A 24,816-nucleotide genomic window follows, 5' to 3' on the forward strand; every position below is an offset into this window, starting at 1 on the left:
AGAAAATATGCATAAATGCCATTTCATCCAAACCTTGAAGGCAACCGTAGAAATTATTAAAATATACTTCGAATCCTCAGATTTTTTTGGAGTTTCCAAGAATTGGTTGCGAGTTGTTCATTAGTATTAAATCGAATAAAATATTTAATCTTTTTATATAAAGTGTCATCTATATATTGGCCTATATGGTCTTGTACATAAATGTCCTTGCCGATTTGGGATAAAATAAGGATTAGTAAGCCTACTTTTGAATGCAGCTCCGTGGTGGTTGGAGCTGATATTCGTTCAGCTAGTCATGAAATGTCTTGCTTTTTATGTTCATCACAGTGTTCAAAATAACTCAACGTTAAACCTTATCTTGTGGCACATTAATTCAGTCACCACGACCTATTTGTCCGAAATCTGTTTTAATATTATCCTCCCCTCTAGACGTTGGTCTGACAAGTTTCCTCACTCCTTGAGGTTCTCCAACTAATAGGCCGATTGTTTTTGCACTAATTTTTCATCAGCCCTTCGTGACTGATACCTATTCAGTGCAAATATTTTATTGGCTCGGTTTAAGTAATACATTCTGTTGAAAAACAAAGCTCCTGGTGCACAAACTTCGATTTATTTTTCTCATTTTGAAGCTCTCTGTTTACAATTACATTTAATCTTAAATACACCCTTTTAAGCGATACGAGTCCAAGTTACAAACAGAATGATAGAGAAAATGTACATAAAACAAATGTAAAAAAAGGAGTAAACAAATAAAGACTTTTGCAGGAACCATTAATTAATGACCAGTTTAACCTTTGTACAAATATTAAGTTGGTTCTGCACAAACACATTTCATTAAATTAAATAACACAAATATAGAGCGTGACCCTGTAGATTAGGCTGCCCGTTCAGTTTCTCGTTAGCGCCGTGTACACACGATGCTGGCCCTAACTTAATTGTGCCCTCAGCGTGCTATGTGCGCACCAGAACGGACAGAAAACATTAGGCTAGTAACGCAAATTGGTGCTGGTAATGGAAACACAACGAGATGCTCTTGAAACTTTATATATAGTTCGCAACAGACTTGGAATCGATATTCCATTCAGAGAGAGAAGTAGACCATGTTGATACGGTTAGGACTAGTTTCTGTACGTACCTTCTGATTAACGTCTCTGAGTTGACTAGTCGAAACATCAAAGTTGTGTTGTAAGCCGGGTCTCATGTCCACTTTATCACTTTAGGCCTGAGCTCAGTGAATACTTGGAAACAGGTCACTTCAATTTACACAAAATAAGTCCTCCCATTTGCAACAAAGGTATTGGCATTGTTAACTTTACACACGGCGGCAGGGTAGTTGTCAGAGGGGTCCCCGTTCGACATGGCGGATCTGCTGTGGGGGTCAGTTAATGGGACTGAGTCTGGTATGGTGCTGTACACGTGGTGTTGATGGTGATGGTGATTTCTGTGGTTGTTGTTTTTATGGCGGTGATGTGGGTGCCTCGTGTCGACAGCCGTGTAGCTGTGCCTGTTGTGGTTCTCGGGGTACTCGTGCTGATGACTCCCGTTCGTCGTTGAACTCTCCTCCTCTTCGTGGTCAGTTGTCCTCTGCGACGAGTTCTCGGACACGTACGTTGACTGCGTAGGGGTGGGGGTAGGAACCGCCTGATGCAACGGGGCTGTCGCCTGTTGAGGATGTGGCTGCGACATGGCTGAGTACTTGTACCAGGAATCCAGGGAAGTCGGCGTCGCGATGTACCTGGCGCTTGCCACTCTGGAGGTCGTCTTACCACCTTCACCATCTCTCGCAACTTTTTTCTTCAGATCATTTACTGCTACTGAAGGCGACTTTCTGCCCTTTTTTATATTTTTCTGGACTGCAACGACGTCGGGCATGGCATATCGCAGTTTTTCCCAGAACCTTTTTTCCCCCCATGAGATTACAGTGTAAGTCCTCAGAAGTATATGCAAATCGGGATCAAGAGTGAAAGTCTGCAGGTCGGTGGTCAGCAAGAATATCACCTTCTTCCTTCTGAGGGCCATCCGAGTTTGTTCCAAAGACGCTTGCAACGACGCGCGGAATTCTGGTCTATCCCATTCGTTCTGCAGGAAGCTTAGGGACAACACAATAATAATTCTGCGAGATGCATCTGAGGCACTAAGGATGCTGTCAGCCAGGAAAGACGTACCGCTCATGAGATGAATGTCGCGATAATGAAGGCACATGGAATATCCACTCTGCTCAAGTTCAGAAGCTATTACTCTGCTAATAAAGTCCTCGTCCTTGATACTGTACACCATGTAAGCGTCATAGAGCCTGTCTCTGTCGTCATCAACATCAGCAGCTGGAGCGGTATCACTAAATAATCGAATGCCGTAACGAGAATGTGCCCAGAGTCTAATGTCCTGCCGGAATATGAAGATGAGAGTGCTGGCGAGAAGAACGACCATTAAGACGACCAAACCTGCTGCTAGAAGTGGCACGTAACTGTCGCCTAGCACGCTGTTGGTGAATAGTGGATTCCTCTGTACCACGGAGGTAGCAAACGCATTATGATTATCTTTGTTGCACTGTTTGATGAAGTCGGCAACGTTTTCCTTCGTCTTTTTGTTACCACCATTGAGACACAACATCTTACTGGGGTTCGAGCCACTTGTAGCGTCCATGTTTTGTTTCAGCCACTCCTCGAGGCGGTTCACGGATTCGCACTCACAGGTCCACGCGTTGCCATCAAGAGAGACTTTGGCCAGGGTCCCTGCTGCAACCGCCAGTTGCAGCCAGGGCGAGAAGTTTACGATCTTGTTTTCATCAAGGCGAAGCACTTCCAAAGACTGCATTGTCGAGAATGTTGCATTGCCGACGTGTGTAATAGCATTGTGGTCCAAGTACAACTCATTCAGATTATCAAGCTGATCAAACTCGAAGCCTCTCAGTTCCTGAAGCCGATTGTTCTCGAGGTGCAATATGCGAAGAGACATGACGCCATTAAACGTCCTGTTGTGGATTGCCGCTACTTTGCTGTTGTTCAGGTACAACACCTGAAGCTTCCGTTTTCCTATGAACACGTGGCTGCCCAGCTCTCCCAGGTCGTTCCCGTCCAAATAGATTTCTGTGGCGTCCATCGGAATTTTAGCCGGGACCGATCTGTGGCCGCCGCTGGAGCAGTCAACTACGTTGGCAGACCACGTGTGGTCGTGGTAGCAAGTACAGTTTTCAGGGCACGTCATCTCGCAGTCGCAGGCGTCGAAGTCACAGCAGTGACAGAGAGCGAAACAGTGAGTCTCATAAGGGCAGAGGAACTGCGATGGCTTCAAATCTAGAAGGGCTCTGTTGATATCACCTCGCGAGTAAGAAAGTCTGCACGTGACAGTATCTAGGTCCATGATACGCGGGTGCTGTCTTAGATGACTCAGCTGGTTAATTCTGTGCAACCACTCCATGTTGCAGTCACAGTGAAATGGATTTCCGCCGATATAAAACTGTGGTAGGTCCTTGTCTTCTGATACCGGTTGGAGTCTAAGAGCGCTAAAATCTAAGGTTTGTAGTTCGTTTGCATATAACACAACTCTACTCAAATTCACTTTCTTGAGGAAGGCATTGGCTTGAACTTTCCTTATCATGTTGTCGTTTAGGAAAACACTTTCCACACTGTTCGGTATTGAATCTTCTCCTATTTCAGTCAGTCTATTGAAGCTCACATCTAACATCTTGATTTGCAGTTTGTTGCGAATGTCAAAATAGTTACCTAACTTAGACACTTGATTCTTATGCACATCAAGCCACTCAAGACTTGGTGGTAGCAATGCGTAGTCAAACCATGTTAGTTGATTGTCGGACACATTAAGCCACACGAGTCCAGGTAGATGTGTGAAGATGCCGTCAATATTAGTCAATCGATTTCCATCAAGTCTTATTGCTTTGAGGTTTGGATACGTTCCGAAAGCACCCTGGTCCACAAGCTGTATCTTATTACACGCTAGATTCAATACCTGAAGAGACGTTAGAGCAGAAAATGTATCCCTAGAAATGTTTACTAGATCATTGTCAATAAGGCGTAATCCGTATAGCTGATCTAGGCCTTCGAAGGAAGTGTTAACGAGTTTGGAGATATGGTTATCTCCCAAGTCCAGACTCTTGAGATAACGAAGATGACCGATACTGTGTGGTACTTCCATCAGATTGTTACCACTAATGCCAAGATCCTGCAAGTTAGTACAGTTCTCAAATGTGCGGGAGTGGATGCTTTTTATACGATTATTATCTAGATACAGTTGGTTTAACACGTAAAGTCCTGTGAAATGGTGCGACTCCAGCTGAACCAAATTATTGTGTGTCAAGGTTAGAGCATGAAGATTGCTGAGACTGGAGAAAGCACTTTCCGCGATCACGTCAATACCATTCTCCTCTAGATTAAGAATCTGCAGACTGTACAAGTCTTGAAACACGTGCGAGTCTATTCGCGTGATATGATTGCGGGACAGGTTGAGTATCACTAGGCGAACCAATCCAGAAAAGGTGTCGCGGTTAACACAATTGCTGGCCAACTCGTTGGACGAAATATCCAGCACAAGAAGTTGATCTAGGCCTTCCAGGAGGCCAGGGGCAAGTACGCTTATGGAATTGTTTTGTAGGTAGATCTCTTTGATGTCGCGTGAAGTCTGGAATAATTCTGGCGGGAGGGCAACAAGGAGATTGCTCGAGGCGTTGAGGATTTGTAGGGATGTGAGACCGACAAGGGCCCTGTCTGCCAGGGACGTAAGCGAATTATCTTGGATGTATAATTTCTGGAGGGAGCGAAGGCTGGACAAACCATTATCCGGGATACGAATAACATCGTTTGCAGATAAATCTAGAACTTCGAGACCAACATTACAAGATTTCCCAGGAGCAGATGGACCATTTCCCCAGTCTGAAAAGCCGAGTTCTGTGACATCTTGGATTCGGTTACGACTGAGATTCAGATGTGCGAGACTGTACACCGGACAGAAAAGTTCTGGCGGCAGGGTCCATATGTTGTTGTCCGCGAGATCAAGGCTTCGGAGGTCCGGGAGGCCACGGAAACTGTCCGGATGAAACTCCATAGTCATGGCGGACCAGTCCGTGTTGTGGGTGCGAAGTGAGAAGTGCCGTAGTTCCCGCAGAGACGCCAACACGGCCGAGGGCACGTACCTGATCTTACAGTACTCGATGCGAAGGTCACGCAGCCACCGAAGCTGGCCCAGAAAACTTCCGCCGTCATGTTTGTTATTGTTCTCTAGCGAACTTTCGAAGAACAGCACGTCACTGCATTCGAGTCGCAGAGCCGTTATCCGCGCCACCTGCGTGGAGGTGAGGTTGTTAAGCAGACTGTCTGTTCCGCCGATAGTTCGTAGGCGACACGAAAGCACAACCGACGCCAGCGACGCTGAGGTATCGGCGGCGTCTTCATCACTCACGGAGTCAAGTACCGGTGTTATGCGTTGCCACTCGCAGTCTTTAACAGCGTCCTCATATCTGCTCGTTATACTACGGCACTCGACTGTCAGAACTGTTAGCAACCCGAGAAACACCAGTGGCGTCATACTGACATCCAACACAAACACTTTTCTCACGTCTTGTTGATAGATGCTCACAACACTTTGTGCTCAACAGCGTCTCTGTAATCATAGCAGATAACACACCCGAGAAACAGTATCATGAATAATTTTCATTGTCAGTTATAGCATAGCATAACACTTCACGCTATCTCGCGTCTGATCTCTAGCGTCACCGCGAGGAAACTGTGTATTACCATCACTACAGCCTTGTCACCTCTTAAGCGGCGAGGCGAAGACTGAAGAGACTCCGCCTCTGTCTGTCGACCTTATCCTTCAAACGCCTCGTCCCCCCCACCCCTTACCCCCCTCTTGCGTTGAGTGTGGAAAAGTTGAATGCGTGAGAGCAGCGCGTGTCTCCCCTCCCACCCCGCTTCCCGCTAAGGCACTGTAGCTCTATCAAACTCCGTCAACCGCCGATAGATGTCAGACTCGGTTGAGACGGGAAGTAGTCTTGGGCGGTACTGTCCTAGTTGATGGGCGGAGAATAATCCGTTCTAGCCGCCTCCCCCCTGTAACCGACACATGTGAATTTTGTTCTCAGTTACTGAAGTAGGTGGAGCGTGCCAACTCGATTTCCGGGCCCTTGGCTGATGTCCTTGAATAACCAACATCCCTTTCACGTGACAAAAGAATAAATGACAGTCGGAGCTTTCGAAACAAAAGAAAATGAAATTAAAATACCAGGCAAGCAGACTTGCTGCTCAGAAGCACGTGAAGTTGGAGTTTATAGCAACAGATTATGTTCAATAAACAAACTGCCGGAATGAGTCACGTGGTCAACATTGTGTGTTACCTCATACTTACAGAGAATTAGACAATAAGCAAATTAATTTTTATGACTACGTACTTAGTTATTCAATTCTCTTTGCCACGGTGGTCCAGCGGTTAGAACGCTGGCCTTGTAATCCTGGGGTCTTGGGTTCGATTCCCGGTGGTGCCCGAATTTATAACTTGTGTTGGGCAAGGTCGTGGTCTTGGCAACACGGAGTTTTCCTCCGGGGGCTTCCCCGGTTTCTCCGTGGCATCCCAACAATTACTACATTCACACACAGAAGAAGGCAATGGCAAACCACTTCTGGATCATCTGCCAAGAACGTATATGAACAGGTCCCAGTCCGAGAAAAGGATGGAAGAATCCTGTTCATATGGACCTGTCGTCAGACAGAACACTAAATAATAATAACAACTTAGTTATGAAATTCTCTTTGCCACCTTCTAGGCCTTTGTAACTCTTTCCCTGCCTTGATTTATTCATATTCAGGATTTTTTGCCTAACAATCTCCTGATATGATGTTACAAACTCATATAACGACGCCTGTTTAATACCACGTTGACAAGTATCACGTCCACGAAGCTGGTGACTACTGTACAAGCACCGAAGAAATAATTACGCAATGTCCTACTGGGTTAAAGGAAGAAACGCTTTGGTGAGGCTAACTGCTGGCGTCGTGTACGCTCGACAGCCGTTCAACCCCTGATACTGATATGGAGGGCTCAATGGTGATGATAAGTTTACGCCACTGCTCATTGCAGTGACGTAACTAAAACTGTCTAACTAGAGTACAAAGAAATCGTTCAGTGTAAACAGTTTATTCTTGCATAATCTGAAATGTAGGTGTCTGTGTGTGTGCCGACGTGCATAAGTGTAGATCTACTTACGTACACAAACACACGATCCGTTTGATCCATGATTTTCTGTGTCGCTAGTAAGGGTAAGTATTTTCTTAAAATACGTTTTAATATGACGTAATGTTGAAAAACTGTCACCAATTTGTGCTTGTTCTAACCTAACAAGGAGAGAAGAAAGTATTTTAAGTTATTTGACAATTATCGTACAGTTCCTGAAAGGAGAAAGTGAACATGTCTCACTGATCGTTACATTCACATTGAAGGTGGATGCCTGTATCTGGCATGCATTTGCACACCGTTAAACTTACTACTCGCAGGAGAAGTTCCATTATAACTTTGTCCATGTAGGAATCTAATTACAAAATAGGTATTTTGATAACACCTTACGTAAACCTCAACCCATACGTTTCAAAGACTAGAATTTTAGGAAGTCATTCATAATTACATCTTCATAAATACACTGCTGTTCTACTGAAAATACATCCGTTGTTTCATCTGCTAGTAATTGTAGTCTGATATGTTTTCATTTTGAATGTTGATGGTGAGAGGCGTCTCTGGGCACATTCTGGATCTCAGGCTAACACACATAGTAAAAAAAATTATAATACAGAAATGTTTCAAACAACGAAAATTACCTTAATTATTTTGTGGTTCTTTAAGAATATTTAGAAGCTCACTATCTCTCTGATCTCTCAGCGGTAAACACTTCCAGCCACAATGGATTATAATCTCAATGGTTGGTTTTATGGCGTTAATGCTCGGTTAAGTTTGTATCTTCTTAGTTGAATTCAGTTGCAGCTCAACACTTTATGTTTTCTGCCAACAATTACAGTTTCGTGGTCACTGGGTGTTTGCCTGAACTTAAGAACCCCTTATTTTTATACAAAATATTTTTCTTTTATAAAAGTGGTGTCGGGTTAATACCAAATGCAAATCGCCCTGATCCTGGAGACAAAATCTACCTCTGAAAATGTCGGTAATCTTCTACAATGACACAACAGTCTAGAAAACAGTGATCTCCATACTAGCTGCCAGAGATATCTCCAATTTGCCACGTAGTTTCCTAAATTAATAAATATAGACTGAAGAAAGTGACCCCACTATTGTGCGTGAATTTTATATATTATTAATACTTGATAATAATTATCATTTTTTGGCTTGTAGGTTAACTTCTTTGTTCAGTGTGAAAGGTAGCCTATTTTAAGGCGCTGTCTTATTGACGACCCAGACGGCACTTCGGGTGACATTTGAAATGGATGCATCCAGATTACAAGTTCAATTCAAATCCGCGCTCTTTTCACTATGAATATCGATTATCTGTGGATCCAGTTTGTTTTTTAAAATGATTAATAGTGTGCTACCAGTTTCCTGTTGTTTGATAATCGGTTTTGCTAATGGTAATCGAAGAATCGTTCGAATCTGTGGCTTTTGTAAATCATTAATCGATAGCTTTGTAGGATTAATATCCATATCAACTAATTGACTGTTGGTTACAAACAAATTAAAATAGTCTATAATCATCAGCCAATCCTATTATATGAATATTGCTTTTGATGAGATGAATCTGTATATGGAATGAAACTTTCGGTTTTGGTCAAAATTACGTAAATACAAATAGACCTAAACAAAGATTTCAACGTACAAAGATTTGATCAGTAGATTGTAATTTAAATAATCTGTAACAGGTAATATTAAGTGTCAATCAGGAGGTGAAATATTTTGCTGTGTTTCTGGGAGGAGTGGTAAAACCTCTTTTCGTTGCCTGACAGAATATTATTACCTAGTAGTGTACGTCCACGCAACTTGTTGTTGACAATCGCCCAGAGTGTCAAGATCGGATACATAGACGGTAAAAATAGCGCAGAATTCGATCAGATGGATCTTTCGTATTCGTTAAGTCGGCCATTTTGAATTAATGCAGTCTTGTGCGAGAGTCATTTCTTTCTCTGTTAATGTCTTTGACTAGTATGTTAAAAAATACTTGTCCTGCCATCTCTTGGCGTTTCCATCAAGTAACTACAGATGAGATGGAACATGGTAGTTGAAATTACAATCTAAAAAAGTTAAATTTAGTGTGTAAGGTGTATAATGAAATGAAGTAGACAAAAGTTTAGCTCCTAGTCGCTGAGTAGTTTTTGCCAATAGGATCAAATCGAGATGGTTTATTTTGTAAGATATGTAAATATATGAAATATCTATACAACATTTTATGCCAGACACTTGGAAAACGTGTCCGTAGATGGGGTGATAATATTAAAGTTGATCCTGAAGAAATTACGAGTGAAGTTGTGTAAGGATTGTTCGCGCTCAGGATAGGACGCGGTCGGCCTAATAAGCCTTCAAATTCCGTAAAAGGCGTAAAAATTCTATCAGCACTTAGCACGTTGTTCGGTTGAAATAGTTTCGATAGTGTTTCTATTTGTTGAAAATGTTATTTACCTTTTATGTACAGTGGTAATATTTACCTAAGTCTCCCAACTTGTCTCTTCTTATGTGATTTTTCAACTAAAAGCCTTTATCCATTTTTATCTCCGTGCCTGCTGTATGTTCCGTCCGTCTAATTCTGCCAGATTTTATCAGAATTTAGTTCTGTTTGTTTGTTGCCTGTTTGCAAACACGGACGAAACTCGGGTGAACCATGAACCTTCTTTGCAAGCTGTTTGCCGACAATATTTGTATCCTTTAGATTTTCACACTGGAGACAGAATGATAAAATGACTATAAGGTTTGTACATGCGATAGAAATATCTGAATCAGTCTACTTGAAGAGGAAATAAACATTTCTTAATATCTTCCAATCGTTTGGCAATGAAGATTAATTTAAGTGGACATAGCCCATATATTAAGCGTTACTGTGAATTGTTACAATTTTAGAAACTTCGAATATATTTGAACATTTAGCGTGCAGGTCAGCTGTGAATTGATGAATAATAATTAATTCTGACAAAGAAAAGTTGCCCTCGTCTTGTGATTGGATCTCTCTAAGAGTGGTATTCGCCGACAGAAGAACCTGGCCAATTAAGAAACACGAAAACTAAAGAAAAACAAATTTGTTTGTTAAAACGGCTCAAGTTATGGGGCCCAGACTGTAGGCGGTTACTTGTACAAGGCAATTCAAAAAAATACAATATTTTACGTACATAAATTAATACACTGAAAAGGATATTGTTTCGGGCTTTGCACTTACAATTCGGATTGAGCTTTACAACCAACATATACTTCAGTATGACGTAAACCTGGTATTAAGTGTAGACTAAACATTATAAACTTCTAAGAACAAGATAACAGTTGCGCTAACAAAGACAAAACACATTAAAGTCCATCTTGATTCGTGTTTAAGCGGATTTATGTAATAGGATAAGAGAATCCCAGCTTTATAGCAGGTAAAGAATGTTTTGAAGCAATATAAAGAATAAAACAATGAATTATTACTTACAAATAACATCGGAAGTCAAGTTTATTTTGGTTTCATTATTTCGATACTAATTATGTTTTTTCCTAGGCATACATCCATCCTTAAATCCATCTGTTGCGTTCTATCGTATTCTGCGCAACGGTAACTGTCGCTTAAGGTATTTTGTTTTATTAATAGCCGATTAAAAAGTGGATTTGTCGGACAGAGATCGTGTGGATAGGAAAGCTAAGAGATAGGTCCTCGACTACTCATACGTTTAGTGAATACCGTACAACGTTGCTGGAATGTTCAAGAGCTCTAGGAAGTCCGAATGTTTACTAAATCTGCTGGTTTTGGTTGTTCTGTGACGAAAAGGATTTTGCTGTTTAGTGCTAACACACACATTCTTCAAATTATACGTATTCGTGAATCAGAAATCAAAATTTCACTCTTAGACCTTTGTCCACTTACAAGTCCTAACACGTGGGATGTTGGTCTACCATAAAATAACACTTTTTTCTGTTATGCCATCCTCATCGTTAGAAGATTCGTAAATTGTTGAAGTATTACACAATATAAATAATTTTCGCTGTCTTTTGTTAGATGTAATTTGTTATGAAGTTCTGTCTTTTCGCATTCAATATGTATTTTAAATTTTAACTGCCCTACCATTAATATTTTATGGGAAATTCTGTGTTTGTTTGACAAATACGAATTTTGTGACATGCGAGTAAGTTTCGTTAGATTTATGCATTTAATTTTCGTTATGTTATCTCAATATGAACCCTATTCGCCACCCAAAATTACTTATTAAAAGCCACGTTAAGAAATGTGTCTTACTCATTCTCCACATTTTGACTTCAGCGAAGGATTTGGTGACGATCCCCGGTGATGACATCATCGTGGCGTTTACACCGCGGATTCCCCCACGTGGTTCTGCTTGTAAGGGGAGGATTCACCAAATAGTTAATTCAGCACGCAAAACTCATGTTAGTACATATATAAGTTTCCTGTTAATGATTTCCTGCTTTAAACCAAACTGAATGTTTTGACAAATTTGAGAAAAACTTGTAAATACAAATTTCATAAAAATGTGTTCAGCCGTTAACTTGTTGTTACATGAGGAAAATAGCCATGCCATATACATGCAACCAAATTACAATTAGGCCTATATTAATAAATTCTTAAATCGCTAGATTTAAGAAACTACCTTATATTACTTTAAATTCGGGAGTTCTTACCCCAAATGCAAGTTTACCAAAATTAGTAGTTCACTTAATGTTATTATTCAATACTGCGCTTACAACAGGTACCGATTTTAAAGTTTCCCCTAATCCTCGTATAGGGTCTACTGGCATCCATTTTCTGCTAATTAATGTGTACTGTTGTCCTCGCATTCATGGCATCGGCATGAAGCTACTAGTGTGGGCAGTGTTTGGTTATGTATTTGGTTTCGAATCACGCTAATGGCTTTTAATCGTGTTTAATCATGGCTTATCTTGAAATATGATTAGCTCCGAGATAGCATATCATTTATGAACATGTCATTATCCTAATTGTAATCAATAAGGTAACCACTGTTATGTGGGTGTATTCGATGATGTGATTCTCCTCAATTTCACGAGAGAATTCATAAAATAATTTTAACAATTTTGAGGTTTTACACCATTAGGAGGAATGCATATTTTACAAACGTTACACGTTCCAAATGAAGTAGATTATTTTATGTCATTTCGAGAACAATATTTCTGGAGAGGTCGTAGAGTATTTTCAGTTTTATGGATACGCAATTACACGTTCTTGTAGAAGTGTTCCGCTACCGGTGTGCCACCACACCGTTCCGGGTGTGCAGAGAACTTCTATATTCGCACGTTGTAATTAGAGAAAAAGGCAATATCATAATCTTTAGTAATTAAAATTTACATACACAGAGGTTCACCATTGATACTTTCAATCAACATGTATGTTTTGGTTTCGTATGCCTGCATACTTATAGGGCAAGGATTTCCACGTAGATACATATTTATGTCATGTATAGTTTCATATACATTTTCGTATGGCGAAATTTTGTGTTGTGCCGTCATGTGTCTTTAACAAGTTAGGGTGTGCCCCGAGTAAAAATGATTGCAGAATACTGTTCTAGAATAGCAGAAAAGGGCTCACATTTAAATTATCACAATTTCTTTGAGTAGCCCAATTACATTGCTTACTAGGCGAGAATTTAAAATACTTCTAGGAATGACCCATGAGTTGTATCACAGATCATATGAACCAAAATCAAAGATGATTTTAGGTAGTAAAAGTTATATAGGGTTACGTGTTTAGTGACATTTCTCATTACGTAATTATATTACAAGGAACTTCTTTGGATAATTTTATTGTCATAATGAGACGTGTTAAAATCACTTACGTGACAGCTACCGTGGTCATTATCATATTCTTCGAGTGTGTGTTTTAAAATAAGAACAGAATGCGTGAATCGGTAGAAATTCTTTTATGAAAGCTTTAGTAATACCCCGCTATAAATTAGTTCTGCTGCTTTGAGGTTCTTCAGAAATTTCCGGGTTTTTATCTCCGACTTTAAACCAACTGCATTCAAATACCAGGGCAGTACCTGAAATAAGCTATGATTGTTTCCTCCTGTATTAATCTCAATTCAGTACTTAAACTGAGCTAGTGAGAGCATCTTTAAGCAGTTCGGAAAAAAATACATTAATAAAATATATTACATAATATAGAGATACATTGAATGCGAGATTATCATTAAAAACAAACTTTATGGCTTTGAAACATAAGTATGCATTCGGCTGCAAAATAATTAATTTAAATTGCATTTTAAAATATTTTGGGTTGTTTCACCGTGCGATCTGGTGGGTGTTTATCGAAGTTTCAGAGGCGCGTGCTGCCTCCATTATAGGGGCTGTCAGACTACACGGCGCGACAATGTGGAAGACAGCCATCTTCACACTCGTCGTGGTGGAAACCTCAAATCTTATAAAGTTTTATATTATTGGTTATTTGTGGTTGTGAATTACTGTAATTAACGGAATTGTGTTTTACTGAATTGGACAAATTGCGTAAGTAGCATATGGTAGTAGAGAAAGGTTATTCTCTGCATTGTATGCCAGTAAAAATAATCGAATCAAAAACACAGTAATTTATCTTGTGGAACATAAACTCTCGACAAAATACTAAACTTTCTGTGTAATACTTTAGACGTTGTTTGGAATTTTTCGCTTTTTTTCTTCTGTTGAATAATGTAGTGGTTGTTGAAAACACATACCTCACAGGGCAAGGGGGAACTCTGTAAAAGAGACACTGGTGCAAAGGTATAATAAGAGTGAGTGAAGCAGTATCTGGCGGTCAGAATGACAGATGACAAGGGTTGTTTTGTACCCAGTGGGGGGTAAGACGTCGCTTCGCGCGAAGAGAGGAGAACACGTCACTTCGCCAAACAGTTCTGGTCAGTCCGTGTTCATGTTGTGATCTCCCTGGGTTCAAATCCCAGTCTGGCTCAAGCTTGTTGCTGATTTTGGACACAAGCGAACTGTAAGATACTTTCGGAACACAAGAACAAAGCCTCGCGTTAGGGGTCAGAGCGCTGAACTGCAAAATTATTGTATTTGTTATACACTGTTAATTCTTTTCCCAATGTGAACAACTTCGAAGATGGCCTTCTTCTAGCACATAGCACGATGTAGTCTGGTAGATATTGAACGACGTTTTGTAGGAGTTTACTGCCTTCAACGTAATCCTGATGGTGGAGACAGTAAGGCCCTCTGTCCAGAAACAAGATATACTAGATGAGAGAAAAGGAAAGATATGATATTACGAAAGGAGTAAAGGAATGAAGATGCGAAAGAACACATTTTCCTTTGAATCGGGCTTTCTACATTAGTTACGTATACGTAGTAAAAATCTTAATCATTTGTAATTTTTAAAAGATATTATGAAGCTGATAAAATCAAGGACAGTGGCTTGTAGCATGGCTCGTGGGCTTCAGAAATGCTTGTAAAATTTAATCGGAAAACATATAAATGAAAGTGATCATCTGAGAGAGTAAGGATTAGATGAGAGGATAATATTAAAATGGATGTTAACGAAATGGGCATATACTTGATTCAACTGACCTCAGAAAAAATCCAATTGCAGGATTTCTAACACAGTAGTTGATCTTTCAGTTTCATAAAAGGCCGGGAATTTGCCTAAATGCGAGACTTTGCTTCTGAATGAAAACTTTGCTCTATGGAATTGGTTGAATTATTTATATTGCTGTTATTCCGGTCAGAGCAGTACCTCTTGTCAAATTTTCCTCAAGACAATATTCAGACAATTGTTAAGTCACTTACGTTTTATTTAACGTGGAGGTTGGGTGTTTTTGCCTTCTACTGCCACAAGTCAGTCCCTCACCAAGAACCAAGGTTTATAACACAACGCTGTGACTCTTCCTTCATGTTAATTTACTCATGTGCTTTATGGGACTCCGTTTGCAGTGTTCACGGTCGGGTTAATTTCAATGTCGGTTTGTAACGTTATCAATTATGCAACGATCTGATTGGTCGGGAGTATAAAAGGACTTAAGAGAGGACGTTCTCTGACTGGCTGTTTCATATGCGCTGCAGAATGTGTATAGACCTACGGCAGGGGTGCAAAAATACATCCAACAAAAACAAAATTCCAGCTATTTTGATGCTAATAAAATCTTCTGAGGATCCAGTCACATAAGAACGCTGAAGAAGGGGACAGAGTTTGTTCCCGAAACGTCGGTTTACTACGGTAACCAGTTAACGCGGCTGATTGCCCGAGAAGATTTTATTGATTGTACTCGCCGCGAAAGTCTCAAACCCTATATTTTTATGTTATTAACATGGTGGCCTTTTATCATTAAAAGTTGTCACAGATAGGCACATGGATTCGTACGGTAGAAAACTTTAAAACCAGAAGTAAGAAAAAATCAGGGAGTAATGAGAAGAGGGTTTCTTGGCTGATTAAAGGTATTCATGTTGTTTAATTGATAAACACAAAATGAAAATTACATTGATGAAGAAATTTAGAGCAGATTAAATTCAGGGATGCTTCCTACTGTCTAGTTCAGAATGTTAATGTTTTGTCTTACCTTTTCCTATTTAAAAACATTGATTAGAACTAGAACTAATTTTGTCAGTTTTTACAGGTTGCAGAAATGACGGGAAATTTTATGACTAGCTAAGTAACCATTAGTTTCTCAAGAAGGAGTGTGCTTCATATATTTAATTGATTTATAAAAAGACTTAATATAAAAAAAATATGTCTTTGTTGCTTTCTCAACCACAGCAAAAAGTTAAATTTGTCCCTCTACGTAAGCAACCAGTTATGAAAATGTATTTTGGAGTGTGGGTAAAATTAAATGTGTTAATATCGGTTTTAAATGGTAGTTAACAGTGACCTTAACTCTCCGGTCGGCTTACGCTCTGCGGAATAACCGCGGATAGGTTGAAATTAAAATATGTGTTGGATTTTGTTGGCCCCGTGTAGAGGTTGCAATATTTTTTAAACACGATATGGATTCCGTAAAAGTGTCGAAGTTTCTTGACCAGCTGAGGGACCATTAGCTTCATAAGGAGGACTTTTCTCCATCGAATGAGTTCTGATCGGCTATATTTAGTGTCTTTGATCATGTGGAATATCCCAAAGATACTTACGAAATTTTTAACATAAAATTTACCTCGTGATGAGAACCATATTCGTTCAATGGACCCTACAGAGTAGGAATCTTTCAAGCTGAAGGCGGAGACAGCGACAAGGCCTAGGCTATCAAAGACGAGCAGGCTGCCTTTGGTTCCTATCAGGAAAATGGGAATTTTCGAATATGAATTATGATAACAAAATTTTTATTGCGAGAGTCTGCAGTCCGCGTTGACTTCGGAACAAATCCACCAGGCGCCGAAGTAAAAATAATTATCCACCCCTGAATTAAGTGTATCTTCCCCAAGAGTAGGCCCTATATTTTAGTGGGTAGACAGTCAGTAGAAATAGTCCAAATGGATTAGGATCTGCTTTGAGTATGTATTAACTGGAAATGTAAGCTCTTTTATTAAGGCAAACTGGGAAAGGACACTCGCGTACATAAAGTTACAGAGGGGAAGACAGATGGTCAAATAAACCACTGAAAGCTGGCAGGGAAAGTCTACGAAATCCCATATGCCAACATGTGCTGATTATGTTGGGAATATTTGTGAAAAGAGGATTTTAAGTACCATTACCGTATGTTTGTCTACATCCCGAGTTCGTACGGTTCCTTAAATCAACAGAAAAGGGGTAAATGAAGTGTAGGTTGTCATAGAAGATCCAAATGGCTGCCGAGTGAAATTAAGAACACGTGAATAACGATGGGCGTTAGTCAGCTGAAATCACTGTACTAATATCAAACGAATACAGTCTCTGCCTCCCAGAGGAATCAATAATAGCTCATACTTTTACAGATTCAGATCTCATGCATGAGTCGTGTTTCGTCCTACTCGTATTCCGAAATTTTTTGGTTCGAAAAATATTCCTAATATAACGTAGATTTTACAGACGAATGTATGTAGACTTAAATACTGATTCAGTATTATTCATCGTTCTTTGTAATTTAATCATTAACTAAACTATGAATATTCTTCTCCGATTTTATGAAAGCGATAGTCCAGTAACGTTTTCACAAACTATTACCATTAGATCCTTTGATAGTTGTTAATTGAAACCAGTTTACGCCTTATAACTACATTTATTCTATATATATATATATATATATATATATATATATATATATTAATACCTTCTTCCCAGCTATGTTTAGGTCAACTACATGGTCTCTTTCTTGGCGTTATTTTAAATATAATGTTGTATGATTTTGTCTCTGCTTGTGTACTATAATTTTTCCTTTCATCTAATTTTTAAATATTTAGTCTATGTAACAATGTTAGGTTAAGATGACCAAATATGAATTCTAAGACTGACCGACGTTTCAGAAGTTTTTACTACCTCCATCGTCAGGGCGATAAGTCAGTTTCCAAAGAGTACACGGCGTTGCATCCTGCAAGAGAGTTATCTTCATTCTCGCTGCCGTGAGAACCTGAAATCTCAACAATTTGTCCTGTTTCTTTGTTATTTAATCTAAGCTTCTTCTACGTCCTAATATATTTTCGTCATTTTATTTCAAGATATGTTATATCTGTGTTCTGATCTTAAAATTAACGGCGAAATTTTAATTTCGCGCAAAATAACACGTTCTGTGTTCTGTTGCGTGTTTTAGTATATAGTTTTTAGTTGAAAGACAGGAAGATACAGAATGTCATTACACAAAATATAACCCTTATATCTCTTTAATCGACGTAAATAACCTTTTATATCGACATAACGTCATTAATAACCTATTCAGCTAAAATCGGCTTTAAATAGCATACCTATTTCAGTCATGTATTGTAACCTACCTCCTTAAGTAAACTACAAAAACTGGAATAATCTTTTTTCATGAAACTTCGTAACATCTGCATCATTACCAACAGAAGCAATGAATTGCATGAAACGAATATGAGAAATGTAAAAAGGAGATACGTGCTGTTTTCTTAGATGGTACACGATCTGCCTTAGTTAACAGGCGAAACCTAAATAAAACTCTTTACATACGAAACCTAAATGTTCATCAGCTACATAAAACCCACCACTGGGTCTTTATTCTTAGCCAGTACATTCCATGTAATGTTTTTGTATGTCTAGTCCAGTCCAGTACTGAAAAGCAAAATTGTGGCTTTTAAGGCTATCGGATTTACCACATGCAATGCGGAAAGACATTGATTCAGCGCGTAAGTCATGTTATGGTTTATCCAGTGTTAAAAGAGAGTACTGGTCTTACCGCAAAAGCGTTGTAACGTATAACGGAATAATACGTAATTCAATGAACACTTATTGCAGACTAATCTCTCGTAATGCTGTAACTTCACCAGTTTTGTTCGGTATTTGTACTTTTAATCTTTATATACACATTCAAAAGAGTTTGTGCTTTGTTGTTTTTAAGCGTGTATTTATTTGTACGCTTTACGAAACGAACACAGAAATTTCTAGCAACACACTTTGTAACACAGCATTAAAAAGGGAAATACAGAATTGATAAGAATCTTTTTGGAACATGCTGAAATGAAAGAGTGAGGATATTCGAAAACATAGCGAAGCGAGCAGACAAATTATAGTACCTAATCTAAAAACAGGGATAATATTATTAAATCAGAATCTGAAACTCCCATCCAAATGAGCAAGTTATGAATTGCTTTCACTATTACGTAATAGGATAAAGCTGTGACAATGCACTTTAGTGTGAAAAAGTATGGAGATATGTGTATGTACGTGAGGAAGCACCTGATTGAAAGCCTGCAAGCCTCAAATGTTTTTCGGGCTGTTTTTGCAAACGTCGAATACGACATCCTACAATATTTATCCTTAATTTTATTAGCCTACAGATCAACTACGAGTATATTCGGAATGTGTACAGGTAAGCTTCGTGCATAATTTATAATCCACTTCAGTCTGTAATATCAAGTATGATTGTTGTTTACTGGCTCGAGTCCAATACGCTGCCACTCCATGGCCAGTGTTTGTTGATGTCTGCTCCATACTTCCTGAACAGATAATAGTACCTACTTCAATGCAGGTCAAATAGGATTTGTGTAGTGTAACGCTATAGATGAATTTTCGGGAGGCTCCCGCCCGATACGAATGTTAGTCCTGATACTTGGTATCCTGACTGATATTATCCGCACAGCTTCCAGACAAATCTGGAGACAGTGCCTTTAAGTATGTCTGGACCGCCTCCTCCAGACACTTCCCTACTTATTATTTAAGATATACGAGAATTTTTACCGAAACGTCGGAAATTAACTGTAGGTCTACACTGCGTCATAAACTAGAAGACTGTTACAATAATTTAATCGACTTGTGTGCCTTCAGGCTTTAAACAGTAGCGAAATGAAGATGGCTGTCTTCTGGACTGTTGCGCCGTATAATATGGAGATGTTTACCGACGTATCATAGGTTCGTCTTCTTCCGTCATATGGTCGATGAGCGCCTTGATGATGGAGGCAGCAAGCAACTCTGAAACGTCGGTAGACTTCCACCAGACTAGACGGTGCAACAACACAGAAAACAGTAATCTTAATACTCAATGTCCTCGCCGTAGAAACCACCGATCTCATTTCTCGTAAGTTCTTATCCAATATTTTGCAAAATATAGTTTTATTTTATTGTCGAACGACATCTGTTGGAAAAGCCACGTAATTGTTAACATTCGGAAGACTTCGTCACAGTGCAATGCGGTGTTGAATCTTCTGTCAGTAACAGATTTTCTTCTTGTGTGCTGTTTTTTTATACGTGTTCCTAAGATGGGTATAGGAGAACACAGCTGTTGCCAGTGTCACATAACAAAAAAGTAATTTGAAATATGTGGTACACTGTATGGAAAATAAAATGCTCTTTCGCGCACATTCCACCCTCGTTGAGTGCACCGATCCATAATTTATGGCGATGAGTAAGTGCAATATCTCAGCTGAGAGACTTTTTTTGTGCAGAAAACGATATTACTGTGTTAGTAATAAATATAAGAACCAAGTGTCAATGCCAGATTAGTTACATCTGGATGATACAGCTTTGAAATATAATATTATCGTACATGCCATGAAGCTGAATTATGAATAGCTAATTCTCTTTTTAATATATGGATCCACAGGAAACAATTGACTAAGTAGAAGTAAATATTGAAGTCTCTGAAGTGGTCTTACACGCTCTGAATATCAAAACAGTGGGTCTAGCGATTGATGCTTAGAGCCAACGACGAACATCTCTCGATAGAACTTCAATTACTCGTTCACTCTTTTCTTTGTTTCGTTTATCTCTCTTTGGAGTCTATTTTATTTGTCGAGTAATTTTTCAGCCCCTAAGGGGGGGAAATAGGTAAAATAAGATTATATTTTATCTACGCCCGGCTAGACTTTTCCAGCTTAAGTGGGTAGCCTACTGTTGTAATTCGTAATTCCTACGTGGATCTGCTTTACAAATGGCCATTTTATTACTTGCTTGCTTGCAAAGTTAATAACAGCCTTTCAAGATAAGTATTTTTCTTCAACTCAGTGATTATAAAATGAGATTGACTTGCTCATGCATTTTGAACCTAGAACTCATTCCTTACGTTAAAAATAAATACGATAGTAAAGCAGAAAATTAAATAATTCACGCAATGGTCTCATTGACAAAACCTTTCCAACAAACAAACTTTCCTCAATAACCTCGACTTGAACCCAAAACAGATTTTTCTGTTGCGCTTAGTTTCCTAAATCCTTAAAACATTGTTACCGGGACTCGAACTCAGGACAGAGGGGTTCGATGTAGCCTACTTTGATTGTCGTTATTTGTGTCTTGCCTTTTGCGTTTGAAATCGCAGTGGTAATTTATAGCCCTTAGTACGAAGGAGGGTGCATTTTGGAACATCGCTTCAATTGTTTGGTTGGCTTACTATAATATAGATAAGTAACATGTGAGGTTGCAGGGAACCTTCTTTCTCCATCCTCGCTGCCATGGTGCATCGCCGGGGACGGGTTAAGGGCTGTCTCTGCCGGTGGATGGACAAGTTGGAAGGCGCCCAGGAACTCGATTATCGCGCGTATCCACTCCATGTCCGGAACCTGACGTGAACCCGTGGACAATATGTTGAGTGAGGTAAAAAGAAAAGTCAGAAACCCTGATCAGATCTCCTTCTGAGATACAGATATACTCTTTGGACCCTTGTAACAGACGAGAATCCAACATTTTTCATGTGTGATACCCCGAAAGCAAGTCGTAATCTGTAGAGACCTTTCTGTGATAATTTTATTTATTTGTGTTTTGTACGGACGTTGTTAATAGCTCGGACGCATGATTTATGAATTGGAAAGGATTTGGAAGGAAGCGATCGTGCGGTGTGGGGGTCAACTTTTGTTACCCATACCTTTCCAAATACACAGCAGGATTGCTAACTACTCGGCAGAGCCGACGTTTTAATTACGCACTTGCAAAAAAAATCAGTAGATGAAGCCCATATATGCAAACTGTAATGTTCGTTTCATTATATTTTACGCGTGTGTAATAAAAATTTGAGTAACTGTGCCATCTTCCGGCCGGTTGAATAACTGGTTCTGCCGCAGGTTCCTGATAGTAGTTCCGTGTCTTAACACTAGAGGGAATCAGACGTTGGTTATTAGTTACGGTCGTCAACACGAGAGAGCATAAGATGCGTAACGCGTCCACTTCTGCCATCTTGCGTACGATATCCGTATTGAAAGTAATAGGTGGAGGCAATAGTAGTGCGTTCGTTCTTAGAATGTGTAGGACAAGGTCGACAGAAATTCCACACAAAATTTAATTATTCTGACAAGGTTTCACGAAAATTGCTGGCAATTTTATGAGACTTGTGCAGAATCGAATGACGAGTAATTACAAGGTACAGCATAAGAAGCTTGTGTGTTACAACGCGGTTCATAAAAGAGGGAAAATAAAAGATTAATTCTTTAGTGCAGATTATCAAGTCATTTTATGGTGAGAAATTATCTTATATTTATTTACACATTCTAGTTGCCATCTGCCCACATTGCGGGCAACATAAAACGGTTATGGGTGTTCTATTTAGTCACTTTATATCGAGAATGGAGGAAACTATGCAACATCTAAGACAATTTTCAGTTCGAGGACTGGATTCCGAGTAGACCACCTCTTTTCAACTTTTTATGTTTAATGAGCATTCATTTATAGCCAGAAGGCTGAGGTTTGATTCCAAGCAGAGGCTGTGATATTTTTATTTCATGGGTACGTTCAAAAATGCTCACGGATCCAGATAACCTCAAAGCCAGTGTTTACCATAAGCTGTTCCCCCGCCAGTAAAGCGGCTGGTTTGCGAAATTCGTTATTTACCTCCGTCAGTGGCAGAGATGAAAAAGGCTACGTGACGATGCAGTGGGCTGACTCACTATGTCTAGAAGCACGACAACCGTTACAGAACACAGCGCTAGTGACGGCGTCATCGTATTGCGCATGTGCGCTGCGATCTGTACTGTCACAAATCATTCACTTCGCCTTTGGCAATTATCGTGACATGTGATTGTGGTAGTGACTTGCAGAAAGAACAGTGTTTTTAATCCTGATGGTGATGGAGAATTATGTGGGATCGTCGGACTGCAAATCAGTAATTACGAGCTGCTGGTAAGTGTTAAATATTTTTATCTCAGGTCATAAGCATGCAACCATAGGCAGAGTCACACTGTTATCGTGACCTTGTTAGAGCCCATAGTTTACATCACAACTATTATTTGCATCGAAGATGTGCTTGGATACAGTTTAAGTGAACCGGATGATAAACGTTTTCGGTCCAAACATAATTCAAGTAGATATAAAATAGTGGAAGATGTGTGGAAAAGTGGTATATTAGCCAAGAATACATGAGAGTGGTACCGTGATGCTACATTACAGAAATTAATTACTTGTGAAGACTGACGTATTATACATGCTGTTAACGTGACGATAAGCCGACGTCCGACCCCCAGGGGCAGTCTCGGCGTGTTTGGTTACAAGGGCTTTCCTTGATGCCTGGTTGCAATGTTTGATGACATCCAAGGCCAAAATATACGACCTCACTAGTCAGTTTTACGTCAGCTATGATCTGTCCCAAGCTTTACAACTTTCAGAAGATTTAAGTCAGAATTTGTTCCTTGTTAGGCAGCTCTCGTTGGGAATACCATGACTTTCCACTTATATAGAGACAATATTAATCACACGGAAGCCATGCAACGTTACTCTCTCCTCGGGGCCTCGAGAAACATTTGCGAAGCACTCTGCGCTGTGTTGCTCTTACGCAACACCACTTTGAAATCACTGTTTGCTGTTTCTATTTGAATTATCGAAGAATAAAGTTTAATGTGTTTGTATTGATTAGACTATACGTTCTGCATCGGATTAGCTCACAAAGCCATACGGCAGGGCTCCTGTACCTTCTCGATTCTGCAGTTAAATGAGTTTTATCAGTTGATTATGTTGCTTCTGTAAATCCAATGGGACTCAGGGACGATCTGTAAATTGTCATTACATTTTAGTACTTCGTGCTAAAAGTATTCCTTACGTCAGTTTCATTGATATTTGATTTTATCTTTCCCCAAAAATAATAATTGAAAGAAAATCAGTACTATTTCAATGTAGTTCTACAGTAATGATTTCAAAACAAGTTTTAGACTACCATCCATTCTTAAGCACAATGGTATTAAGAGATAATCGTACTGTATTATGCCTACAAAAAATAGTGTAATAAATATACGTTCCATAAACTTTTTTTTTATAAATTCCTTAATAATTCTCTGTGTGGGCCACGTTTGAAATATTGGGTCCATGAGCTAACCGGCGCGTAGTTTTTAACCTAAAGTTTGTAGTTTCCAAACTCTAAAACATTTACACAATTTATGTATGTCACTTTTCTGGGGGTCATGCGTGTAAAAATTACAGAATTAAATATGAAATAAAAGTACTTAAATGTCCACCTTTGTCGCCTAATACATTGTATTCAATACGAAAGTACATATCAAATCTAAAACTTCTTGACGATGGTGAAGAGTCATTTGAATAAAAATTTCCTTGGATATTATCCATCGTCTAGTAAAATATAAAATATAAAACGTAAAACGACGTTTCGGAGATGGGACTCTATCTCCGTCTTCAGGTTCCTGAACGTTTTATATTTTATATTTTACTAGACGATGGATAATATCCAAGGAAATTTTTATTCAAATGACGAAAGTACATACAAATAAAAAGATGTCAAACCTCAATCAATCTGGGGTAAATACGTGCACTCCATTAGACTACGTGCACACGTGAAAGTGCGCTGGAAGTGGGAAGGATTCATTTTGCTGTAAGTCGCGTCTGAATTGAGATTCCCATCTGGCGCTGTTGTTCCTCTCTCGCGTGTCTGTTTCCTTTGTGGAAACCGCGTATCCGTGTGCGGGTCTACATCCTATTATTAGGGCGGCCCCGTTGCTATCCAGCAAGATAATTGCTCCAACGCAAGGGCGCAGATAACGCGAGTAACGAGAATCGAGTTGAAAAAAGCAGGATGAACGGATAATTACACACTTTCACTCATATTTCCTACCGGTAACATGCATAACCAAATGGTAAATTAGATAAATATAGGTACTATTTTGTTCACCTGACTACCC

At 39.4% G+C, this 24,816-nt stretch overlaps 2 protein-coding genes across 2 annotated transcripts in view; one reads left to right on the forward strand and one right to left on the reverse strand.

Annotated features, from left to right (window-relative positions):
• LOC110828486 (toll-like receptor Tollo) overlaps nt 1-5,799 on the reverse strand; it is a 76,493-nt gene extending 70,694 nt beyond the window's left edge. Inside the window, exon 1 of the mRNA XM_022061240.2 lies at nt 1,136-5,799. Within this exon, the coding sequence (XP_021916932.1) occupies nt 1,261-5,538 (4,278 nt within the window). The 5' untranslated portion in view covers nt 5,539-5,799 and the 3' untranslated portion in view covers nt 1,136-1,260. The remainder of the gene's footprint in view (nt 1-1,135) is intronic.
• A 16,814-nt stretch (nt 5,800-22,613) lies between these two features.
• Nucleotides 22,614-24,816, forward strand: part of LOC110828489 (leukocyte elastase inhibitor) — a 42,177-nt gene continuing 39,974 nt past the window's right edge. The window contains exon 1 of the mRNA XM_022061248.2: nt 22,614-22,813. Coding sequence (XP_021916940.1) covers nt 22,755-22,813 — 59 coding nt within the window. The 5' untranslated portion in view covers nt 22,614-22,754. The remainder of the gene's footprint in view (nt 22,814-24,816) is intronic.

The sequence above is a fragment of the Zootermopsis nevadensis genome, unplaced genomic scaffold (assembly GCF_977971745.1).
Source record: "Zootermopsis nevadensis isolate Lab colony 2312 unplaced genomic scaffold, Znev_1.0 Znev_ptg000010l, whole genome shotgun sequence".
Classification (NCBI taxonomy): Eukaryota; Metazoa; Arthropoda; class Insecta; order Blattodea; family Termopsidae; genus Zootermopsis; species Zootermopsis nevadensis.